Consider the following 23,823-nt stretch of genomic DNA (forward strand, 5'->3'; position numbering starts at 1 on the left):
GTATAATAAACATTTTGTGACGTATGCACGAGGTCAACCAATCAGGGAAATCCGAAACACCTTTTTTTTTTTTTTTTTAACTTTTAAAATATATTATTATTATTATTATTATTATTATTATTATTATTATTATTATTATTAGCAGTAGTAGCAGTAGAAGAAGTAGAAGTAGTAGTAGTATTAAGTAGACCTTAATTTAATTTAATCAAACTAAGTTCATATTACAGAGGTACAATCCATTGCGGTGGTGTACAGAGGCAAAATTGTGTCCTTGACCAAATTCTTCATTCATAAAAGTAAATTTAGTAAGAGAACCCACTTGTTTTGTAGTATTTAGAAAGGATATGGAGAATTATTGGGGTGGATGTGGCAGGAGGTAGAGGAGGCCATTTAATAACTGTAAGGTTGGTTGTGGTTGCTCCAGTCTGCGTGCCAAAGTATCTTTGAGCAAGAAATTGAACCAAGAGTTGCTCCCGATGCATTCATTGGAGTGTGTTTGTGTGTGTATATGTTTGATAGAACGCACTTAAATGTAGAACTAAAAGTGCTTGTATGAATGTGTGTGTGAATAGGTGAATGCTAATGTGTTGTGTAAAGCATTTTGAGTGCTAAAAGTAGAGTAGAAAACAGCTATATAAGAACTAGTCCATTTACCATTATGGTCAATTTATTTTAAATTACTTACTGATTCAATTAATCAAAAGTCTATCAAAACATTTCATTTATGTTCCCCTTACCACCTGTTTCTTTAAAGCAGATAACCCCTGGTTCATCTGGCACATTTGTTTGTTTTTCTGTACACTGTTCATGTATAATATTTTTGAATCTTTCAATAAAGTTGAAAAAGATTGTGTCCTTGTCCAAATACTTGTGGACCTAGCTGAAGTAAATTAGTCTTTAAACACACACACATAATTATATATATTTGTATTTTAAAAATTTTATTTACAAAAAGTTTTGAAAATAAATGAATGCTCATTTTTGAGCGCTCACACAAAATACCGTTCACGTGCACGTTCAGAAAAGAGCGCGCATGCTAATCTGTAGAGTATGCATTATAGGCAAAGCTCTGAATATGCATTATTCAAACAACTTTCAAATACGCCCCTTCGTTGATATCGCTTCATTCACAGAAGATGAAAGTACACTGAATGTTAGACAGAGATCGGATATGATGAGAAAGGTAAAAATGATGCAGCGGTGATAAATAAAAGCTTTACATGCAAAAACAATTAAAGATTTAGAATGCAATAAATACAACTGACATTAATTTGACAAAGTTTCACCTCTTCAGCGACTTAAAATAAAATACCCTCCAAAAATCCATGCTTTAAACTACTATACTCATAAAGTGACAAAAGGATAAGATGACGTTTAAAATATTGTCTCTTCTATGTACACGTAAGAGCTTCCCCACTGGGTAAGCTTTCAGGGATACAAACATGACATTTTGAGAAAGTTATGGGATGTTTTTTTTTTCCAAACTTTTTCATCAGTCATAAGAAAATGTGGAACTTTAAATATCAAATTATCCAAAAGACAAACGAGCACTTTATGACTCCACGGCATCTGTGACGGGCTCTGCGTCCTCTTTGCTGTCCGAACACTCTGACGGGATGAAGCAGCCCGAGTCTCTGGGACAGTCGCTGTCTTCTTCCTGCGGGCTGTGGGACGATTTGTGCTCCTCCTCCTCCCTGACATCATCGCCTGCGGCCACAAACCAAACGCAATTCAATCATATGTCACAATATTCAAATCTGTACCGAGCAATGCACTCCGCAGAAGTGAAGCCATATTTAGACATGGAAGGGTGACGCCCTTTGACATTTAATTTGATTTATAGTGATGTAATCGATGCATTATCGTAAGTGTTGTTCACAGGCAACAGGATGTCCTGTTGCCCGTGAACTGTCAGATGACCGAAATTCTAGTGTATAAGTTTGAACCAGAAAACTGCAGAAGCATGTCACCTCATTTAGAAAAGGTTTATTTTCCTGTAAATAGTAAAAATATTCTGCTCCCCCCCCCCTTTTTTTTTAAACTCATCGACAGAAGCCGCTAATCCGACTAATCTAGCTCAGCTTGATTAAATTACTGGTGTCTAATGTGAGCTTGGCTGCAGCAGCTGCCATCTGTTTAGTTTCACTGTCACCAAAGCTAAAACAAAAATACGCTGACCTTTAGTTTGCCTTTGTACACATCTGCTTAAATTATGCACAATAAAACATTAACAAAGTGACAAAAAAAAAAAAAAAAGGCCGGTGGATGTTGTTACTGGGACTAGTTTTGCTTTCATTAACGCAGGGCTTTCTGGTAATCAGCCAGACTGCTCCCAGTCTTCAGATTACAGGAACACCTTCTGCCATGTTAAGCACTTTCTATCTGAGTAACAGGAAGTCACGGATAAGCTTCTCGTGGTATGCGGGATGCACTCAGCTGTAATGTCTCAGCTTTTACCTTTTGTTTTTTTTTTGTTTGTTTTTTTGTTTGTTTGTTTTTTTTCCATTTTACAGAGTGAACCATTTTTACTCTCCAGCAAAAATGAACTGACAAAATTATACTTGCATTTGTTTTACATTTAGGTTAAAAAAATATTAACAAGTGCACTTTATTCATAATTTTCAGAAAGAGTTATTATTTATCAACATATTTATCTTTTCTTGCTGTCTATGTGTCAATAAAGTCATTATAGCTCTTTGAAACTGGAGACAAATTACTGTTGGTGCATCTTTGCTGAAAGCTCATTTCTGATTGACTAAGTAAACTCTGCCATGTGCTTTAACTGCAATCAAACACAGTAGCTGTAGCTGTTGGTGAAAGAGGTGAGCCTATAGTACCAATACACTTTCCTTTTCCTGGTTGTTGGAATTAGAGATGGGTTACAGGCAGGAGATAAAGGGACTGAGGACAACCCCCCCCCCAAACCAGCACAAATTTAGACGTCACCTCACCCAATTTAAGCTACTCTTCACTGTGATTGTACTGTTGTTGCCTTTTGCAGAATTCTTAATGGAATCATGTGACAAATCAGACGCACTGCTGTGTGGTCAAATCATAAATGAACTGTCTGCTCCAGGTTGGTATTTTGTTTGAATGTTACTTTCCACTAATTACAGATGCAGCTTGCAAAACAAGCTAGCATTAGCTGATACCTTAGCACCCCACCATAATGTCTAAATATGGTCACTTCTAGCTCAAAATAAAATATAACAGAGTAATAATAATAATAATAATAATAATGATACTTCAAAATACCAAACTATAAGTATTTCCCAAAATAGTGCGTGAAGTGGCAATGGCCATCTTTAATATACAGTCTATGCGATGACTGCATTATATGTAGTTCACCCACTGGTATCTATTGTTGACCTTATTTGTTGACTCTTAAATGTCTGCTGTGTGCCAGTCAGTAAAATCAAAACTAAGCCCTTCATGAGAGGCTCTCAGAGTTTATTCTTCAGGATCGAACTTTTATAAAGGAGAAATTTCTCATCACTGAGTGTTACATATTATTGCTCGTTAAATTTCTCGGTGTGTTACTGACCTTCTGTGTAGTGGTATTCAGCAGCAGTAAGCAGCTTCTGTCTGTGCTCTGGGTCTTTGACGTTCAGCTCTATAAGGTGTTTCTCCTGGAGGTGCATCAGGGACTCCACTGTCTCATAGCCGTTTAGCATCAAGGCAGAAGCATATTCCTGAAACAACAACTGACTGTTGTAAATCTAAAGCGTGGATCTTTAAAAGTTTTGCAAGTCTTTCAAAACTTTGTGATTTGCCCCTAAACTAAGGGGAGTGATCCCAAGTGAATGGATCCCATCCTCACCTCAAGATTCAACCGCTCAAGTAACTCCAACAGTGTTTTAGGTCGAGGTCTTTTGCACAGCTTCTGCTGCCTGATCTTGGGAGCTTCCTCTTCTTCCTCTTTTTCCACCAAAACATCAACATAGATGAACTTGAAGTTGCCCACTTTGTTGTTTAGCATACCCGTCCAGATGCCCATCGGAGGCTTGCTGATGATGTTGATGATGTCACCGACCTAGGAAAAATATGTCGATAATTTAACAAATTCAACTGAGATGCTTAACTTTTTTTATCTTCTAAAAGACATCTGAGACTGCTTCATTGTCACTGCAGACAAATCCCTGTCTATGTAAGAAAGTTACCTTGAGTTTGAGGGAGTCTGTGTCATACGGACTCGGGACAAAATCCGTGTGGACTCGAGCTCGGCCACAGAACTGTCCCTGATACGAGCCGTCCTCCTCCAGCCTCAGACTGTCTCTCTGACCAGAACCATTGGACTCACTGGTCACACCACCTAAACCCACAAACACAACACACAGCACTAATGGTTAAAACCATGCATTTATTCACTATGTTGCTGTATGTCCATTGTGAGCAGATGCTTACTTGAGGAGCTCTGGCCACTGTAAAGACTCTCTAAGGAGTTGCTTGTCTTTGTGGAGTTTTTCTCCGCTGGGGGGCTGCTTTCTGTCTCTGCATCTGGCTCTTTGTCCGTGTCATCCCCCTGGAAGAAAACAAACAAAAAGAAGGCCCACAGTTTTAAATGAGAGCAATGTTACATAAGTAGATAAACAAGGATGAAGTGTGCAGAATTATGCGGACTGATCGAGCGACTCCATGTAAAAGTAGAGGTGGAGGTGTAGGCTCTGAAATTTCCAAAGCTAATCAAAACATCTTATCTCTCAACTGGTGTTTCAGAAAAAACACAGAAACTGCAAGAAGACACTTTTTGATGTAGATGACAGTCATCTACGTATTGCCAACAAGTGCGTCACACTTTGAGGATGTGGTTTTTAGAGGAGATTAAAGTGATAAAACAGAGCAGGTTTGCGGTAAATGTCCATGGTCTCAATTTTGTTCTATTTGTCAAGGGACTTTTTGATCACTTGCACACACTATATATATATATATATATATTTATGAAACAATAGTGGAGAGCTGAAGCACTGATATGTATATGAATGGTTAATAGCTTCATCAGAGTGCTCAGATTAGTCAGTGTAAATGTGTGTGTGAGTAATCCAGCGACTCACAGCCTCCTCTGATAAAGACTTGACATGTTTTTTGCCCATTTTTCTGCGCATGGTCAGTGAAATCTCCTTCATCTTCTTCCTGAGTCCAGCTGAGTTGTGCGGGTCTGAACTTTCACATTCTTCTGTGAGCTGTGTGAAGGAAATCGGTTTAGTACAACTAGAACTGCAATAAAAACCATCGAGTCCACAGAAGTGAAAAACAAGCACATCTACAAACCATAGCTGTTCCATTTTCCTTTGCTTTGGGCTGCGATGAGTGATGTCTGAGACCATCAAACTTGCCAAGGCTTGTGGAGCGCTATGAAGAGAAAGGCAGGAGATGTCATGTAAAGACAAACAGACACGCTTTTAATAGCACAGTCGCAGTGGGTCTCGAGTGTCCGTGACCCCAGATTTCACAGGCTAGATATAATCAGTTTTTAATTTCATGATCTTAAAACTTCTAGTAGAAGATAAAGATTCCTTTAAAATCTGCAAACACATAAAGTCAAAAGTACACACGAAATGAGAGCTTGTGTTTGAAACTTAAACAAATACACAAGTACACTGATATAAGTAGTATGCCCTCAGAGCACTGGTAACACAACATGCCGCGACCACTGCGACTCAATTTTAATTCTTTCTGCCCTCCCCACACACACACACACACAGGTTTCCATAAAACTAATAGTCAGCCTAATCTCTCCCAAGCCTCCATCATCTCCCCAGCAAAGCACCAAAAATAATCATATAAATGAATAATCCCTGGAAATCCTGGTTAAATATGAGCTCCATACTCCTAGACAGCCCTGTGCAGACTGATTTAATGAAGCACCGAATGCACCCTCTGACTGACGGGTCCACTGGCTTGAAAATACATGAGCAGAATTCATGGTTTTATTTTAAAGCTTTTCTTCCCCATTTAGAAAATGAACTGTGGCATATTCTGCAAAAACATCAGGCCGCCTCGGGCAGGCTCTGGGTGCTGTCGTTCAGTCTGACATTCTTTAAATAAAAGTCCGCGCTTTGTTAATTGCTCATTTAGACAACAGTGGTGGGTTCAGCCTTGTCCTGTACAGATTTGTAACTGCCTCTCCCAGTGCCGATGTCACAGGTGACATCTGGCCACGGAAGCCTTGAGCAAAATGATTTTTACCTACCTTTGGTTTGCTCCTCGCTTTGTCTGACACATTGGATGCTGCCCTCTGTAACATTTTCTGTCTTTTTTAAAGGTGTTAGTCAGATCTTAGTCCTTTGCCCTTTTCTCTGCTTTACTCCCCTGACAGAGAAGTATCAACTGACATAGAGACTGTCTGTCTGATGGGCTGGCTGGCCAACTTCCTCAGAATATACAGGATGTGAGGCAATTCGCTTTTTTTTCTTTCATTGCAGTATCGCTCTGAAAGGGGAAAAAGCACAAATGCTTATGTGTGCATTTTGTGGCCTGCTCAACGAAACAACTAGAACCACTTCCAGGAACAGCTGCACTTTGGTTTTATAAATGTGGTATTTGATTTTCTGTTTTTTTTTAGGCACCTATGTTATATCTGCTACTTGTCGTTCAGCGCAGTTGCTGAGCCACAGCGAGTTGGTTTGTAACTGTGCCTGAGTATGACACAATCACGTCCATCTAGTTACTCCACAGGGGTTATATTATTCATTTATCCTAGATGCTGAAAACCTTCACAGTTCACGCTGTTTTATTTAGATCAGGAATAAAAAGAAGAAAAAAAGTCTTTGGCTTAATTAATTCTTCTTTCAATATCCCTCAAAATTTCCCTTTAATCAGCAATGGGGAACTTGGTTGTGGTAAATGATGCTGTAGTAATTATTCTTTTGAGATAATTTCTTAATGTGGGGTAGAACTTTTTTGAGGAAGTGCTGATTTATGACAGAGGAACAGCTGAAAGTGGCAACTTTGTTGTTTCGAAATACCTTCCGGCCGATCTCTGCTCTCAATGTGGAACTGAATGTTTTTCATTTTATCTTGTCTTGGAAAGACTGAAACAAGTCTCCCATTTTTTTTTTTTTTTTTTTTTGTTTCTTCTCGATGATAAAAGAGAAAGCTTATGAAATGATTATCCGCAAACAAACCTACACACTCACAGTCTTTCCACTGAATCTGAGAAGGTGAGGGAGTTTTTAGCCTCCACAGGATTCCACCTTGCCATCAGTAACCTTTCTTCTGTTGCCACGTTGGGGATTTGCCAGTGTGTTTACACTGCGGTCAGTTGTAGAAAAGGGAATTCTGCAGACAAAAACCTCAGTCTAATCCTGCTGCTTACAATCAACCAAAAAAAAAAGAGAGAGATTTTTCAGAGATTTCCTGTCTCTTTGGGGAGACAGTTGTTTATCTGAAGTGGAGTGTAAAATGAGATGATTTCTGAAAAGCAACCCCGTCTAGTAGTCTTACACCTCAAAGGTGGGCTTTTCCTGACATACATTTGCGAATGCATCATTTGCTCTGTAGTGTTAATGTTAACTTCCATGGTGCCAAAACAAGACATACGTAAGCTCAGAAGAAAACAGAGCAGAATCGATTCCCTCGATTGTTTTCCTTTCTTATCACGGTCTCACAGGAAGTTCACAAGAGGAAGAGAAAGTACCTCAACGTCCACACCATCTCTGTTTATAGTGCTCTGGGGATTTATCCTCTGTTAAATGACTTTCTATCTCTAAGAACAAACGACACCGCAGATCCACGGGGATTTTGTAATCTCTACACTGGATTGTTGTTTTCATCAGACAGTTTTCTCCATAGTCATCGCAGGCTTTGACAACTGCTTTGTGTAACACATGGCTCGCACACTGCACGTGCTCGCTGAGTATCAGTTAGGGTCTGATACTTCGAGTCATGTGCACGGAAATCTGCACTGCAGTGTGTGGTATTAGGAATGAACAACCGCTACACAATGAGAAAAATCCACAAAGTCCCCCATTTGTGCAAATGGAGTACCAGACAAAGTGTGTCCAAACCTTTGACTGGTACTGTACAGCTCAATGTTGAACCAAAATCAGTTCCCATGTGGGAATTCATAGAAGACCCATTTAAAAACAACTTGTAAAATGTATTGTATGCCAGGAGAATGGAGGAACATCAACAGTGCTGTACAGTATAGTGACTAGTATTGATTCTTATAGATCACAAAATGTCATCAGCAACACCTGATTGGTCTAAAATGCCTTCTACTGCATTTCAACCACCCTCAGAACTAATAAGACTAATAAAGAGTCCTCCAGCAGAGCACATGTCCTCTCCAAAGCCCTGATCTCAACATCAGCCAGTGTGCCTGGGATAACATGAAAAGATGGAAGACAGCTGAAACCTTTGCTGAAGAGAACTTTGCTTGGGACAACCAATCTGCTGAGTACCTTGAAAAACTTTTTTTGTTAGTTTTTAGTTAACTGCTCACTGTATGCAATCAATCACAGGACTGCGTAGCCATCAGCATTAAACTTACATTTGGTTCTGACAGGTCAACATCAGTGATAGAGCGTGGCACCCGTGAGGGAATCTCAGGTTTACAGTCCTGTTTCATGCTGTCATCCTGGACCACTGCCTGCTGCCGCTGCTGTCTTCCTTCCCACTCCTTCACGTGTGGCGTTATGAAGTCATGGGAGTACACTCGGTATTCTGTGAGAGGCCTGCGGCAGGTGTGCTGAACGGTCCCCCAGGCGAGGCTGCTGTCAGCTGGGTTACTCCAGCGTTGGTGGTGGGTGGGAGTCGCTCCACCAGGAAGGCTGGCCATGTCAGTGCATCGGCCCGGGGTTGCGTTCTCCTGAGAGGGGAGGGTGGAGAATTTGCCTGGGTAGGGCCTCCTGTCTGACCTGTATGGCACTTCTGGAAAGTGGCATCCCACCTCTGGGCTCATCGTGCCGGGTGGGGGGCACACTGACAGAGGGGACAGAAGGAATGTGACTGAAAAAATGACATTTGACTGCATAAACAATGATCGCCATTCCGAAATGGCGTCAAAATGGTGTCATTTTGTTTTCTGTACATGCAATTGTGGTTTATTTCTTCAGATGTATAAACTTGAAATGTCTTAGCCAAATGAGATGGCACATTTTGAAGATCACTTTGCATGACAAAGCAGTACTGAAAAGATAAGAGGAGGAAACGTAAAGATAGCCAAACAGTTAGGTCAGAGTATGTGCAGTATGTCCTTGGCTTTTGTAACCATTACAACCTGAACCCAACAGCTTGCCTGCTTTAAACCTTCCCTCTGAGAGGTGTGAACACACCACAGACATGCACACTGAAGGTGCTGCAACTTTTAAAAGCAGAAGTATAATTCAAACCATATCATTTTAAAGGGGGGGAAAAAAAGCCACAAACTGTGGTTGCCACATATCTGCAGCTGTTCTGCTATTGTGTGCCTCAATTTTTTTTAGTCATAATTGAGTCATAAAAATGCTAGAAAGGTCAGGCAGGACGCAGTGACGATAGCTTACTAGGAATCATGACTGAGGATTCTAACTTTAAAAACCACATATGAGCATTATTTGTTTTGCTATATAAAGTAATGTTTCTGATCTTTGTTTTAAAATGTGGGCATGTAGGGATGCAGGGTGGAGCAAATACTGAAAATCTGGATTTTATTAGCTAGTTGTTTAGTTAGAATCAGGACAAAAAACTGATTCGGTTTAAAACATGATGAGTTAGGAGCAAGCGTTGCTCTTGCTGCAGCACATCACAGTGTACAGTGGCAACATGGAGGCAGGACTCCAGGAAACCTTGTGTGTATCTGTGAGATGCCAGTGACGCTGACTGAACAGCAGTAAGTAGCAATAATGAAACCTCTAATACCAAACCACAAAAACCTTTGGTTATGGTTTACTGATACATGAAATATTCTGTGTTTTCACATCACCATCAGAATGTAACTATCATCTTGTCAGCAAATATGATGCAAATACATAAAGCAATTTTAACATTACCATTCATTAATAGACATGAATTATCATGTGTTAAAAGTACAGTATTGGCTGCATAGTGTAGTGGTTTACACAAAAGATCCCGGTTTGAAAATCTGAACATGTGGAGCTACCTCCTGTGGCAAACCTTTGTGAATAAAGAAGCAGTCAAGAGTAGCTGCTAAGTGTATTTAATTATCTATTTAAGAATGTCTTAACAGTGGTTGATGCTGCTGAAAGCTGTCTTACCTCTGGAACTGTGAGTTTTCTTTGTCCCTTCTTTCCCGCTTTTCCCGCCTGCTTTCTTGCTGTTTTTCGGGTTTCTCCTGACAGCAGTTTTGGACTCTGTCACCACTCCACTGGCATGAGCACCCTGAAAAGGCAAAGGCATACACACACACACACACACACACACACACACACACACACACATGCATGTCATTTAAACACTTGCATTCCCAAATCTCAGATACCCCACACCCCTTCACCACTGGGAAACAAAGTGGTGTGCGACCTTCTATGACATGGCAGCAAGTGTTTTACAGGGTTGATGAGAGCAATGAAAAGCAAAGTTTTGCCTTGAATGAAAAAAAAAAAGGGGGGGGGGGGGGGTTGATTCTTTCTGCCAGTCCAATGATTTCCAGTTTAGATCTCAGAAGAAACAAAAAGGGAAGACACCTGCTCAGTTAGAGGGGAAGGTTGTACAAGACTACTGCAAACAGGCAGAGTTGAATGGGTGAGGGAAATCCCATTAACATGAATAGTAATGGGATTCAATTAGCAGAGGATAACAAGATTGGAAGATTGGTAAACATTGTATATGAGATATGAAGTTATCATGTCTTTTGAAAAAGCTGCCACTGAATCAGTCCAGGCATATTATTGTTTGCATATTATTGTGATGGCAACAGGCAGAGTGGCCATTCAGGGACCAGGCATGAGGCTCTCTCTCTCTCTCACACACACACACACACACACACACACACACACACACACACACACACACACACACACACACACACACACACACACACACACACACACACACACACACACACACACAGTCCTCTTCTTGTTTTCACATCACTCTCTGCCATGTGGTCCACAGATTACACAGAGAATTGCACCCCTCTTAGGACCATCTGCACTGTGTTAAAACCCAGTCAGCATTTGCACTGAAAGATTGTGCCATTTGGGCCAGCAGTAGCTCTCAGGAAGTCACATCAGATAGCTGCTTGGGACTTCTGTTAACTGGTCCACTATGCCGTGTTAAAGGTGCTTAAACATGACGCTGGCACAGATTTATCAGTCTTTGGTGACCAATAAATGCCTGCGTAGGTTTTGAAACCAGCCGCAGTTCATGCAGAAGCATAAATGAAGTTGCACAATGGGTTCAAAACCCAAAACCAAACTAACACCGCTGGGTTATTTCTGTGGCACCCACAGAGATGGCAATACACTGCTGTACTGAAACGTGCCTGCTGTGAGGGTTTTGAGTGAAACAGTCTAAAAGTGAAACTCTTCTCCTAACCTGGCTCGAGGGCTGTTTCTCCTTTTTCTTGGTGCCAGAATGATGAGCTCCTTTCCCACCCCTGGTTTCTGTCCTGTGTTTAGTCTTCCGCATCTCTGCAAACAACACAGTGAGTTCATCTCAGGATTTTGAAGTAACTTGCTTCATTGATTAGCAACTCTTAAAATCAAATTAAACAATGCATTCTTCTTCCTAAGAGCCTCAGCAGTCACGTTTTTTTTTTGCTTGTGCTTTTAGCATCACTGCAGGTCTGTGTGATTGTCTAGGCGATAGCTTGGAGTGCAGTTTTGATGCTGAATTGGGTTTGAAATCCAGGCCCTGTCTTTGAGCGTCCTGCTGGGACTCCAGATGAGCACTGGCATAAACTTTAGATGAGCTTAGCCTCTTTATTTCCTATTTACCTTCATTGTGATTGTTGGTGATGTGAACTAAATCTTCTTGGCTCCTGGCAGGCTGCCAAACTACAGTATTACAACCGGGGTTATCTGTCGTGGAGAGAGACAAGGATTGGGGATTTTAAAGTTAAAAGTTTGGGTTAATAGAACCCACTGAGACACACCAGCCTGAGACTAAAATCAGTCAAATCTCAGCAATAAAATGCATCAAATTAAATTATTATACTCACCAAGCGTTTCATTATCTGATGCAGATTTGGATACATGTGTTCTAAAAGTAAAATAAAGAAATATTATATCATGCTGCCTTATTCTAAAACAAACAAACAGATACAACAGATTTCTTTATCACACAAAGTACAGCAAAGTCCCCGCAACAAGAGTACATAAACCACAAAACATGAGGTTTGAAACATCACCACAAGACTGCAGACTCATGCTCTGCAGATGCCCACCGTGTTAAATCTTTCTGTCCACCACAGTGACAACAAAGTTGTGTGTTGTCCAAAGAAAAGCCAAGGGAGTAAAAGGTGTTGACCTTGAATCCGCTTACTCCAGCTAGCCCAAAGCCATAATCTGCCTTCTGCTGGCCCAACAGTCTGCAGGGTCCTACTTCTCAAAATACAAAATACAGTTCTCTGCCAATAAAGCTGGACTATATATATATATATATATACACACACACACACACACACACCCATATATAAGGTCCTATTGTGTCTTATGGGCTGTCAATCCCTCTTCTTAAACAGCAGCATTCTAATTTATTCTGCTCTGCCACAGGAAGGATTTACAGCATTAACCATCCATGAAAATAAACAGTGAGCCTTTCAAGCCATATTATTACTCCATGGGAAAGCTCTTTCACTCTCAGGACAGATTTTTGCTTTCTGCACGCTCAGCCAACAAAAGAAAAAGAAATAAGGCCACAGTATGCACTAGAATAGTATAAGCCTTAATTCCTTCCAGGATTACTTGATGTTTTTAATACAATTTTCTTGTCTGTCCGAAGCACAGTGGCATACGTAATATGGGAACAGACATATAACCGATTTAGAGCTTAAAGCAATTTAATGTGGTGCATATAGGACAGTGCTTGGGTAATTTCTTTATCAGCTCACCTTCTTTTTTTCTTGTTTGAGTTGGTTCTCTGCGTCTGAGGCATCTCCTGAAGAACAAACAAAGCATTTAAGGCTTAAGAGTCGGTATTAAACAAGCAACTTTATGCCACGTTCCAAAAAACCCTGCGGCTGATTCATTTAGAGATTCATGGGACAAGAGCAACACTGAATTTACACGACAAGCCCGAAGTGAACATTTGGCCTTGCCTCAGTGCAGCTGTCAACTGGCTCTGCTCATCATTTCATAATCAGCTTTATTTTTTAGGTACAATCTGGTTACAAGGCCCAGCTCCTCAACAAAATGACCCCCATGCAATCTGGTCATGATTGTTCACATGACTGCACCATTCACAAGTTGTACAACGTGCGTCTGTGTGCACAATGTATGAGATTTTCATGAGACAGTACGAGTCCCACGCACCATGGATATAGATCTTCCAGAGCCTCGCCACTTTGTGCTGTCATTCAGCAGGACCGCCGGGCTGCAGGAGCGGCTGCATGATTGGCTGGACGATCGGCTGGGGATGGGCTGCGGGGGGCCATCGCTGGAGCTCTGCACTGCCTCATACAGGCTGTCCATAGATCCTTCCTGATGCCAAGTGGACAGAAAAAATGACACACAGGTGTTAGAGGGTTGAAATTTGGCAGTGGGATAATTTATAAAAAGCCATTGGTTTCCATTATATTTCCAGAACATAAATCTGCATTTCACTGCAAAATATGAAAATTCTAGTTGTGAGGATTTCATATGAGTGCAGGGAAATGTCACTAATGCTGCTCCAAAGCTCCTTTAAATTTGCTTGTCAACCACGGATGAATGAAGGATTGAATTTCCTCAGAACTGATTTCAGCGTGGATTAAATTTTGCTTGGCTCATTGGGATTCCTTCTAGGAATGCATAACCATTTTCTCCTCAGCTCATCTTGACCGTACAGTGATGTCTCATCGGTGCACAGGATAACACAAGTATTGCCTTTCCCCTGTTTTTTACTCAGTCATCACTGGTGAAACCAAACCTCATTTGTTAAATGTGTTTAATGACTCATGTAGGGATGCATGTTCCTGGCTGAAATTAATTGAGAACTATTGCACCCTGGACAGGGGGCCTGTCAATCAAAGAGCCAACACAGAGACACACTCCCATTCACAGTCACTTACACAACAAGCAGCACTCGGAGAAAATAATTAAACTAAGTATTCCATAACAGGATATTCTGAGAGAGGACTACAGTCCTTCATCTCCTCTGAGCTCTGTTTTCATGCATTAGAAGCTCAGTTCCATGGCTGCAGGCCAATGACAGGTCTTTACAAAGTACTTAACAAACAGAATGTAAGATGTGGTGTGCAAGCTTCCAAATGAAGTGAATGAAGTGCCTGTATTTGCTCATGCTCATCTAGTAGGAACGGATTTGAATAGATGAGGAGAGCTGCAGGAGAAGTGTGACTATGACTAAAAAAAATTTTGACACGCGGCTGTTTTGTTGAGTTTGCTTTTCTAGATTCCTTCCTCGTTCTATGAGGCTGCACAAGAACTTGTCAAACTTGTTTGATTTGAGCAGAGCGGATAATAGGTGCTACTTCCGTCAGAGACTCAAGGCAATAATGAATCATTCTGATCATCCCCAACATCTGTGAAAAGACAAGAGTTTCCAACCCATATGCCCCACGTGCAGCATGACAGCTGCAGGAGCATCTGAGGTACGCATGTGTACGTTGTGCACATGTTTGTGTGTCTGTTATCTTATCTCTTGCGGCTTCCTTAATAAACACTTTTTATGATATTCTAACAGCATGTGTGGGCGTAACAAAATCGTACATCAATATATATAAACCAGAGCTTTGAAATACATAGTGTAAAAACAGAACTATAATGTTTTTCATGTATTGTAAACAAATGAAGACAATTGAGCTAAAGCTCAAAAAGAGTTTTAGTCTTCTAACATTTTAAAGCTTTTGAAACAAAAGAAGAGAAGAAGTGTCAGGAGGACATGTCTATTGATTAAACTATCTACAGCGTTGATGTGACTACCTCCCAACAAACTGTAACAGCAGACATTTCCATTAGATTAGTGCCGTGCTTTAGATTCATGTTTTGCTTATTTCAAGGCAAACCGCAACTCAGGTTTCTCTTTTACTCTGTGAGTCATACACGGATTGGTGTGTAAAGAAAACAAAAGAGTATTTCTTACCAAGGAAAAGCAGAAAAGGTTCATGTTGGCGGAGAGGTCCGCTGGTTGGTTCGGTGCGTCAGATGGAGGACAAACAGCAAGCTGAGTGACAGCCAGAGGCTGAGGGACACAACAGCTCAGTTTGAGGCCAGCCTCGGTCGCCTGCTGTCTTCTCAGATTAATACCATAGTGAAATCCCTCCACTAATCCAATAGATGGCCCACCATTGCTCTAGCAGCTAAAACAGGACTCACTCTTGACAACAAGCCCACCATTGGTAGATCAGCAGACTCAGTCTTTGTTTTGATTTTTTAAAATTTTTTTAAGCGTAGGGAAGCAGTGAATAGCCGTGTTATTTATTTATTCTGAAACTAACTGAAGTAAAAATACCAGAACAAATATTTACAGGTAAATTTCCCTTATTAAAGGCAACCTATGAGGCAAAGGACTTGATTAAAACTAATGAATTATTATCAGAACAACTGGTTAAAGATAAAACTACACATTAGTGTAGACATTAGTCTATTAGATTGCTAGTACTAATGTATAAGCAATGTGTAAGCATCATTTTCATGCACTTTATTAGAACAGGAATTTTTTTTTCTTATATCCACTTTAATCTAACAGCGCACAATGTATGGACAGGACTGATCCTAAAGGTCATGGGTTAAATCTTGGCACATTGAGCTGATTAACAGGGTACAAGAATAAACAGCTGGAGCTGCTGGTGCATAATCTTCAACAACATTTTGTTTGTTTTTTTCATAAACACATCGTGTGATTCTGAAGTTAATAAAACAAAAAGAGAAAATGCAACTGAGCACACGAGCATCCAGAGTCAAAAAGAAAAAGGCAGCATCAATTGCTAAAACGCGTGACACATTTAAGGTAAATCCTGGAGTGTGTGCACTTTCTGTCATCTAAATGTACTTCAAGTGCATGCAAGCTCAGCTTTAAATAAGAGCCCCCCACACAAATCTATACAGAAACTAAAAAATCTACAAAGAAACTTCTTTGACATGCAAAACTGTGACACCGGTGTCACTGTGGGTTCTTTCACTGTCGCAGTTGATGTCGTTTTGAAGATGCAGTTTATTTTACTCAATTATTGGGTGCTTCTTTAATTCAGTATGTATTATATGCGCTGTATGCACAATCTGAACTTGCGAGGTAAACACAGACAATAGATGCAATGAAGCACAGGTTAAATGTAGCATTAGAAAAACAGGAAACTGAAACAATGAAAAGCTGCACTTTGTTAAGCATTTAAAGACGGTGCAACGAGAGGGAATATAATGTGTGGGGGACAATGCACTTGCAAGAAAATTGTTCATCTGTGATAAAATTGCCATCAAGCAGGTTTTTAGGCATTAAAACAAACACCAGACTGAGCGTGGTGCACACTATTTCTCACGTGCTCAGTCACAGCTCCTTCCTGTGTGGGCAGCAGATGTGGGCAAGTATTTTTTCCCCCCTGCTGCTAAATGTGTACAGCTACTGGCTTTTTGACAAATCAGAATAAATGTTGGAAAGTTTTCACATATTGTGGTTTGCGTGAGTCAAAAAATATTACATTATTTTGCACGCAGTACACGTGGGTTTTTTTTTTTTTACCTGGAGACTTATTGTTAGTCGTCATGCAATCAACACTTTGGAGCGGTTCAAAGCGCACAAACTTGCAACATACGATGTGTGAAGGTAGTGCTCTTTTAATCCACAAATCATAGCGTCTGAGCTCCTATAATGCAGAGAAGAAACAGCTGGAGAGATTAAAAAAGTGTGACCTATATTTTTACAGACATGAAAATTAAAAAAAAAAAAAAAAAATGCTTTAAGGGAAATGATGTGAAGCTGAAATGTGTTTTGTTTCCTTCCAGATCATTTCAATTAGTCAGTTCACTGTAGTCTTCAAGTGTCACATGTTGTGGTTATGCCTTTGCATATCAAGATAAACACAATAATGGTTTTAAATGTGGCACAAATCCTAAATGAACTGCACATTCACTTCCTGGTCAGCTTCAGCCGACCTCGTATGATTTAAAGAGTCTCTTTAAAAATGACCTTTTAGTCTGAATTCATTTTTGTTCTATTTTTAGCTCCACATCGATGAAGCACGCACCAGCGCATTGTTTCTGAGAACAAGTCCAGCATGCCACATACTGGCGTTTTTTTCACAGCAGCAGGGTGTGACATTTCTGAAAACAAGGTAGCATGACTGAATGCTGCCAGGCAAGGGACCCATGCTAGCCACGGACACGGCCGACAGCTCACAGGTGAATGGTGTTTGTGTACTTGACAAACAACAACAACAACAACAACAACAACAACAACAAAAAAACCCAGATGAAATGTTTCACCATCCAATCACGTGGGAGCACTATGGACCTCACAACAAAACAAAAAAAATGGATTGTTCATTTTAAAGTCAGTGGTTATCGTCTCAGTTTCAGCTCACCCAGATGAAAGCAGCGAAGGAGCAATGCAGTCACCACATGGGGGGTTGTGACTGTGTGAGACTGTGTGAACCTTTAAAAGTGTCAAACAGAAACATTAATTTCTTGTAACAAAAGACAGCTGAAACAAATTGATCAGAAAACCTTTGAATCTTTATTTACTTATTTTTAGCAGTTTGAAAAAAAGTAAAATTTTTATTACAGCAGTGACAGACAGTGACCCACATAGCACTAGACTGTTGCTGTGACCCACTAAGTCACTTGGGAAGGGATTAAGAGGGTGTGGGTTTGTTTGCCCTGCTTCCCGCATCTATTCATTAAGAAAAACAATACATGACTGCAATAACCAGTGTGCAGCTAGGATTAGAATAAAGTGAGTCAAACTCAAATCAAATGTGTGTGATTTTGATAGATTCGGTTTGGATAAAAGACCAAATCGTGCCTAATTCATTATATTTCATTCTTTATTTTCATCGTTTGATTCATCAGAAAGTGAAAGTAAATGGGAGGGCACTTCAGGCCTAGCACAGATCCTCTCTGCAACAGATTGTGAAATAGTCCTGAGCGCAGAAGTCCTCACAAGATCGAGAGAATTGGTCACCTAAGAACAAAATGAAACAAATGCAATTATTGAACCATCCCACACTTCTTGGATTATTATGATTTTCCAAGATATATGAGCGCATGTATTAGATCATTAACATAAGAGCAAATAAATCAAAAGCAGATAAACAAACGAATACCTTTCTGGGTGGTTTTGCAGTATTGCGCTGATTCTGGACACACTGTCTCTGTCTTACAGATGTTGTCATGCTCACTCTCGCAGGTGTAGCATTTGAGCGTGAGCACTGATAAAAAGAACAAAAATCCATCAAAAATGGATCCAGTTTTCTACATGACACAATATTAAGACAGCAGCCTTCATCTCACCCAGGAAGTGCAGGCATAATCAAACGATTCCCTCACAATTAAAGATTATTATTGTTATTTTCCATCTCAATCAGACATTTGCTTTAAAATCAAATGTAAACAGAATGATATGGGCTCACCCTGGGTGCTACACAGCAGCACAACGAGCAGCGTAAGCAGCAGGACCTTCATGTTGTCAGATAGTATGTGAATAAACCTCCTGCTCAGGTACTTTTATGCTGTCACACCATATACCAAACTAGAACTGGATCATCCACTCCCACGTGATGAATGCTCCTGTGAATAATGTATTGTTTTTCTTTCAACTCTTCTGTCTCCAAGAGGGTGAAAGCGAAAGAATTTCACTAACTGACCAACAAGGCGTTGATTTGTTGTGAGCAAAAAGAATCTCCTAAAGACCAGTTTAACTCGCTTGTATGAATTATGATTACCTTACCTTTGGATTTCTCTGATTAGATCTGAAATTAGCTCTGATTTAGATACTTGTATTTCAAAATACTTCTTCCACAACAAGACCTTGTCCTTCTTTCCTCAGCCACCTGTGTTCAGGGTTACTCTGCAGTGCATTCAGTTATCGGATGACTATTTTGGGGTCATTTCTAAAGATTTCATTTGTTTTTTGTGTAGTGGGCTAAATCTGTGTTTTATCCTAAGGCCACCGCATGACAATAGCTGTGTTTGCAAAAAGACTTCCCCCCCATACGTCCGAGGGAAACTGTCTTTCTGGCTTGATCAGTGCAAAGACTTTCCTGCAGAGTTTAGGAGCTCAGCCACTCATTTCAGGTAATAGTGAATAAAAACCTGCCCTTCTAGTCACGTCATTTTTTCAGAGGGTCTTTTATTTTTGTGGTTCTGTTATTTTTGTTATTCTATGCTAAAGCTCAGTTTCAACTCCAGTGCACTGGTCAATGGCCACAAGTGCGCATACAAGCTATTCCCTAATAACAAAATAAGCTTGGGCACCCCAACAGAAAAATTACATCAATATTTAGTAGCTCCTCCTTTTGCAGAAATAACAGCCTCTAATCACTTCATATAGCTTCCAGTAAGAGTCTGGATTCTGGTTGAAGGTATTTTGGACCATTCTTCTTTACAAAACATCTCCAGTTCAGTCAGGTTTGATGGTTTCCGAGCATGGACAGCCCGCTTTAAATCACGCCACAGATTTTCAGTAATATTCAGGTCTGGGGACTGAGGTGGCCATTCCACAATGTTGTACTTGTTCCTCTGCATGAATGCCTTAGTGGATTTTGACCTGCCACTTTGGGCCTTAACTAGAACTGTGCCTATGGTCTTCCATTTCCTCACTATTGTCCTCACAGTGGAAAATGACAGCTGAAATCTCTGAGAGAGCTTTTTGGAGCATTCCCCTAAACAAGTGATTCTCAAATCCAGGCCTTGAGGTCCAATCCAACACACCTGAATCACCTCCTCAGTATGAAGTCAAGTTCTCCAGAGTCCTGCTAATGACTTCTATATTTGATTCAGGTGTGCTGGATCAGGGACACATCTGAAACCTGCAGGACACCGGGCCACCGAGGCCTGGATTTCAGAATCACTGCCCTAAACCATGATGTTGAACAATCTTTGTTTTCAGGTCATTTGAGAGTTGTTTTGAGGCTCCCATGTTGCCACTCTTCAGAGAAGATGCAAAGAGGAGAAACACTTGCAAGGGTCAATGAGCTTACAAAACAAATTTTGTGTTCCAATAATTACTGCTAAAGGTATTCAAATCAATTAAACAACAAGGGTGCCCAAACTTTTGCATACCGCCGTAGTTGATGGTGGAATAAAACTGGAAGAAGAAGTAGCAGCAGTAGCAGCTGTAGTAGTAGCAGCAGCAGTTTTGGCTCCAAAAAAACTAACATGGTAGCTTTCCCAGATCATTAAGTTCCAGTTCTCTGGTGGCCTCTAGCCAACTTGTTTTGATGATCAGGTTTTTTTTCTTTCTCTGGTAATCATACTTTGTACATGAACGTGTACATACCTATAATAGTTTGAAATGAAGAGCACTGTAACCATCACAATACAACTTAACTAAAAGCGTTAATGAAAAATGAAGAAGACCGAGCTCATGTTTTCACGTTTTTTACAAGGAAAGTGTTTAATGTAGATATTTCTGTGTGCGTGCGCTCACACACACACACACACACACACACACACACACACACACACACACACACACACACACACACACACACACACACACACACACACACCTGTTTTCATTATTTTCTTTTCTCATTTTCTCTCTGTCTTCCTGACAATCTCCTCCTCCTTTCGGCTCCTCTTGCCAGTACTACAGACTGTTTCAAAGTTTCAGGTCATAAATGCACTGGGACTGCAAGCTGCTGCTGCAGCTACCCTCTGGATTAGCTTTCATGTCATATTACTGAATAAACATTTGCTCTGATAAAATATATGATTTGATAATATCTATTTTCCATTCAAGAGAATAAAATTCTTGACATGGGAAGCATGGTGGTGGTTAGCACTGAAGGTCCTGGGTTCTAATCTACCATCTGACCATGTCTGTGTGGTTTTTGCATGTTCTGTCTTTGTCTGTGTGGGTACTCCAGTTTCCTTCCACAAACCAAAGATATGCAGTTACTGGGCCTAGGTTAACTGTAGTGATTTTAAATTGCCCATTGGTGCAAATGGGTGTCTGTCTCTGTGTGTTAGCTGCCACCAGGGTGTCCAGGGTGTACTCTGCCTCTCACCTATGGCAGCTGGGGAAGGCGTCAACCCCCCACAACCCTGAATTGGAAAGGCAGAAGAAAATGAATGGATGGATAATTCTTGGCTGGGCCCCCAGCTGTACATGATCTCCAGAATGGCCATTGGATGATTCTTGATGACTGGGCCCTTGCAAGCTAGCTTTAAGGCTTCAAATTAAACTAACAGATGGTATCATGGCACCTACAGCCATGCTTAATGCACAGTGCACAGGAGTGGCAGACTTTTTGGAGTCATCCTCAAGTGGCCTTTTGACAAAGTGCAGTTTTTGGCATTATGTGTTCATTTTTTAGCCCTGTTGCTTATTATACAGTGGAGCTGACAGTAAATAACACACAGAGATATTTTAAAAGACTATCAGCATGAAAAGCTATTATTTGGGTTTAGTGCACAAAAGTAATAAAATGTTTATTACAGCAACAAAACCTTCCAGTTCACAGTCATCCAGCTCAGTCGGCTGTCAGCCATGTTTTTGTGAATGGGTGCAGCTTTGCAATAAGACTGATTGAAAAATGTTTTTCATTATATAATTAACAAAGTTTTCTAGGAGTGTAATCCCTTCCTGTTCCTTCAAAAACAAATCAATATGGTTATTTAGCAGAGGCAGGGACATATGGACAAAACTCACTCACTCACACTCCCTCGGGTGTGCTCGCGGCCCGCCCAAAGAACTTTCCCTCCCATGGGGGCATTTTTGTATATTAATCTTCAGGCTAATTTGTTATGTGGCTTCAGTGTCAAAACTGACACTGTGCCTCTTCAGTAAATCCTGACATTAATATTTTAATGCTAAAAGAGGGTTTCTAAATCTTCAAACTAGTCCAGTGTGAAGGTTTACTTCTGTCATACTGAAAAAGCTAATATAACTTCTTATTATAAATTGTGGTGTGGATCACATTGTCACACAACTGAATTAATGTGCTAATGATTGCTGTGCTGCCCCCTAGAGTTTGTTTTTGGTGTCTTCTGTCAAATGCCTCCAGCTGCTCCTCTTTTTTAGACACACTTTTTTTGTCTTCAGTTGTGCAACAGCAACAATTGCTCTTTTCCCCAAAAACATGAAACATGAGAAAACGGCATCAAAGACATGAAAACTGATTTAGAGGGACAAGGATCCCGTAGCCCCATAAATGTGAACATTTTGATAAAAAGTTTGGTAACCAAGAATGTTATTATTGAACCACTATTGGAAAAAAAAAGTTGTTGGCATCGAAACAACTTTGCGATTACAATCAGCTGTTATACCATTCTAAAATTAAGAAATGCTGGGCATGCACTCATACTGTATGGACGTGGTGTTTCTGAAGGTGACAAAGTTGTGAAGTTGTGCTACAGTGACATCTGTAGTCAGCAATGGGGAAGTGCAAACATATGCTTCCATCAATCCAACCAGAGAAAGGAGTGAGAAATGAAAAATTGTCGGTTTTAGTTTGTGACCAAAAATCTTTATGGTGTGTTTGTGTTCAGCTCCTCAATGTGCCAGCTGTGCCTTTAACATTACAAAAGTATTTAATGTTGTGGAATCTTCTATGAAGACGGAACTCCTGGAAGTAAAAGAGCTTTGAGAAATCTTTTTGGGTTTCTAACCACTGTGGAGGAAAAAGGTTCCTCAAGGAACCGCTGCAGCTGAGACGAACCCTTCAGAAAGGTTCTTGAAGGATCCACTTTGCTGTTCAGGAGTTCATTTTGGAAACCTTTATTAGTAGTAGGAGTATGCCACAATTATAAAAGCACTTTATCATATGATGCTTTATTTTGTTTTTAACCTCAAGATAATGAGTGACAGTACATAAAATTCATTAATAAAGTCGGTACACTGTTACAAATAAAATTAAATACCTGAATATGATATTAAATAACAAACAAACATTCACAAAAGATGGAACAATGACATGAGAAGTTTTAGTAGTTGTAATTACATGTACATAATTCACATTAAGTCCACAAATTTTAAATATTAAAGGCAATAGAAAATTCAGAGTAAAGTGTTTTTTTTTATGTACATTAAAGAAAAAAAATTTATGTTTTTGTTTCAAAAACTCAAAAATGACAAAAAAAAAGAGCAAACATATTTGTGAGGTAATGCAGGACCTGGTTTGTGAGTCATCTGAAAACAGAATCAAATTATCATCTTGAATTATGTCTTCAAACTTCGTGCAAGTCACTTTGTATGTAGCTGAGCTGCACACTGTCAGGATTTCCTTTCAACATTTCGCCACCATGTTGCAATATTTACACAATCACTAAACAAGAACTGCTCAACTGCCAAGTCATCTCATGTCTTCACTGTGTCTGCGCGTATGCACAGAAGCTCGCTTCAAGAAAATAACAAAAAGGGCTTAATAAAAGCAACACAACGTGTTTTTTTTTTTTAATCAAAATCTTCATCAACTTATGTCTTCACTGTGTGTGTGTGTGTGGGGGGGGGGGGGGGGGACTTAAGCAGTACATCAAGAAAATGAACAAAAAAAAGAGTATAATAGAAAAAACACAACATCATGTTTCTTATCAAAATCTTCATTTTAACAGTAGCTCACAATCA

The 23,823-nt window shown here is 40.1% G+C and overlaps 2 protein-coding genes across 2 annotated transcripts; both read right to left on the reverse strand.

The window, feature by feature from the left end:
- Positions 1–967: 967 nt before the first annotated feature.
- On the reverse strand, positions 968–15,290 carry samsn1a (SAM domain, SH3 domain and nuclear localisation signals 1a). Its single transcript, XM_030744141.1, has 15 exons — positions 15,184–15,290; positions 13,416–13,583; positions 12,995–13,041; positions 12,104–12,144; positions 11,880–11,963; positions 11,479–11,573; positions 10,197–10,320; positions 8,492–8,922; positions 5,269–5,349; positions 5,052–5,180; positions 4,405–4,522; positions 4,161–4,312; positions 3,821–4,033; positions 3,545–3,692; positions 968–1,707 (listed from the first exon to the last, which is right to left on the reverse strand). Exons 1-15 carry the CDS (start codon positions 15,205–15,207, stop codon positions 1,553–1,555), a joined length of 2,010 nt encoding a protein of 669 aa, XP_030600001.1. The 5' UTR covers positions 15,208–15,290; the 3' UTR covers positions 968–1,552.
- Positions 15,291–17,746: 2,456 nt separating this feature from the next.
- Positions 17,747–18,821, reverse strand: LOC115791145 (lymphocyte antigen 6D). Its single transcript, XM_030745271.1, has 3 exons — positions 18,665–18,821; positions 18,359–18,463; positions 17,747–18,216 (listed from the first exon to the last, which is right to left on the reverse strand). Exons 1-3 carry the CDS (start codon positions 18,714–18,716, stop codon positions 18,137–18,139), a joined length of 237 nt encoding a protein of 78 aa, XP_030601131.1. The 5' UTR covers positions 18,717–18,821; the 3' UTR covers positions 17,747–18,136.
- Positions 18,822–23,823: the final 5,002 nt, after the last annotated feature.

This window comes from Archocentrus centrarchus, chromosome 13, assembly GCF_007364275.1.
Source record: "Archocentrus centrarchus isolate MPI-CPG fArcCen1 chromosome 13, fArcCen1, whole genome shotgun sequence".
NCBI lineage: Eukaryota > Metazoa > Chordata > Actinopteri > Cichliformes > Cichlidae > Archocentrus > Archocentrus centrarchus.

Excerpts from the sequence above, each read along its gene's own strand:
- samsn1a (XM_030744141.1), bottom strand. The coding sequence starts at position 15,207 with ATGAACCTTTTCTGCTTTTCCTTG. Across the intron at positions 5,181-5,268 it reads AGGAAAATGGAACAGCTATG|CTCACAGAAGAATGTGAAAG; the intron begins GTTTGTAGATGT and ends TCCTTCACACAG. Across the intron at positions 4,313-4,404 it reads CAGTGGCCAGAGCTCCTCAA|GTGGTGTGACCAGTGAGTCC; the intron begins GTAAGCATCTGC and ends TTGTGGGTTTAG.
- LOC115791145 (XM_030745271.1), bottom strand. The coding sequence starts at position 18,716 with ATGAAGGTCCTGCTGCTTACGCTGCTCGTTGTGCTGCTGTGTAGCACC. Across the intron at positions 18,464-18,664 it reads GCTGCTGTGTAGCACCCAGG|TGCTCACGCTCAAATGCTAC; the intron begins GTGAGCCCATAT and ends TCTTTTTATCAG. Across the intron at positions 18,217-18,358 it reads CTGCAAAACCACCCAGAAAG|GTGACCAATTCTCTCGATCT; the intron begins GTATTCGTTTGT and ends TTTTGTTCTTAG.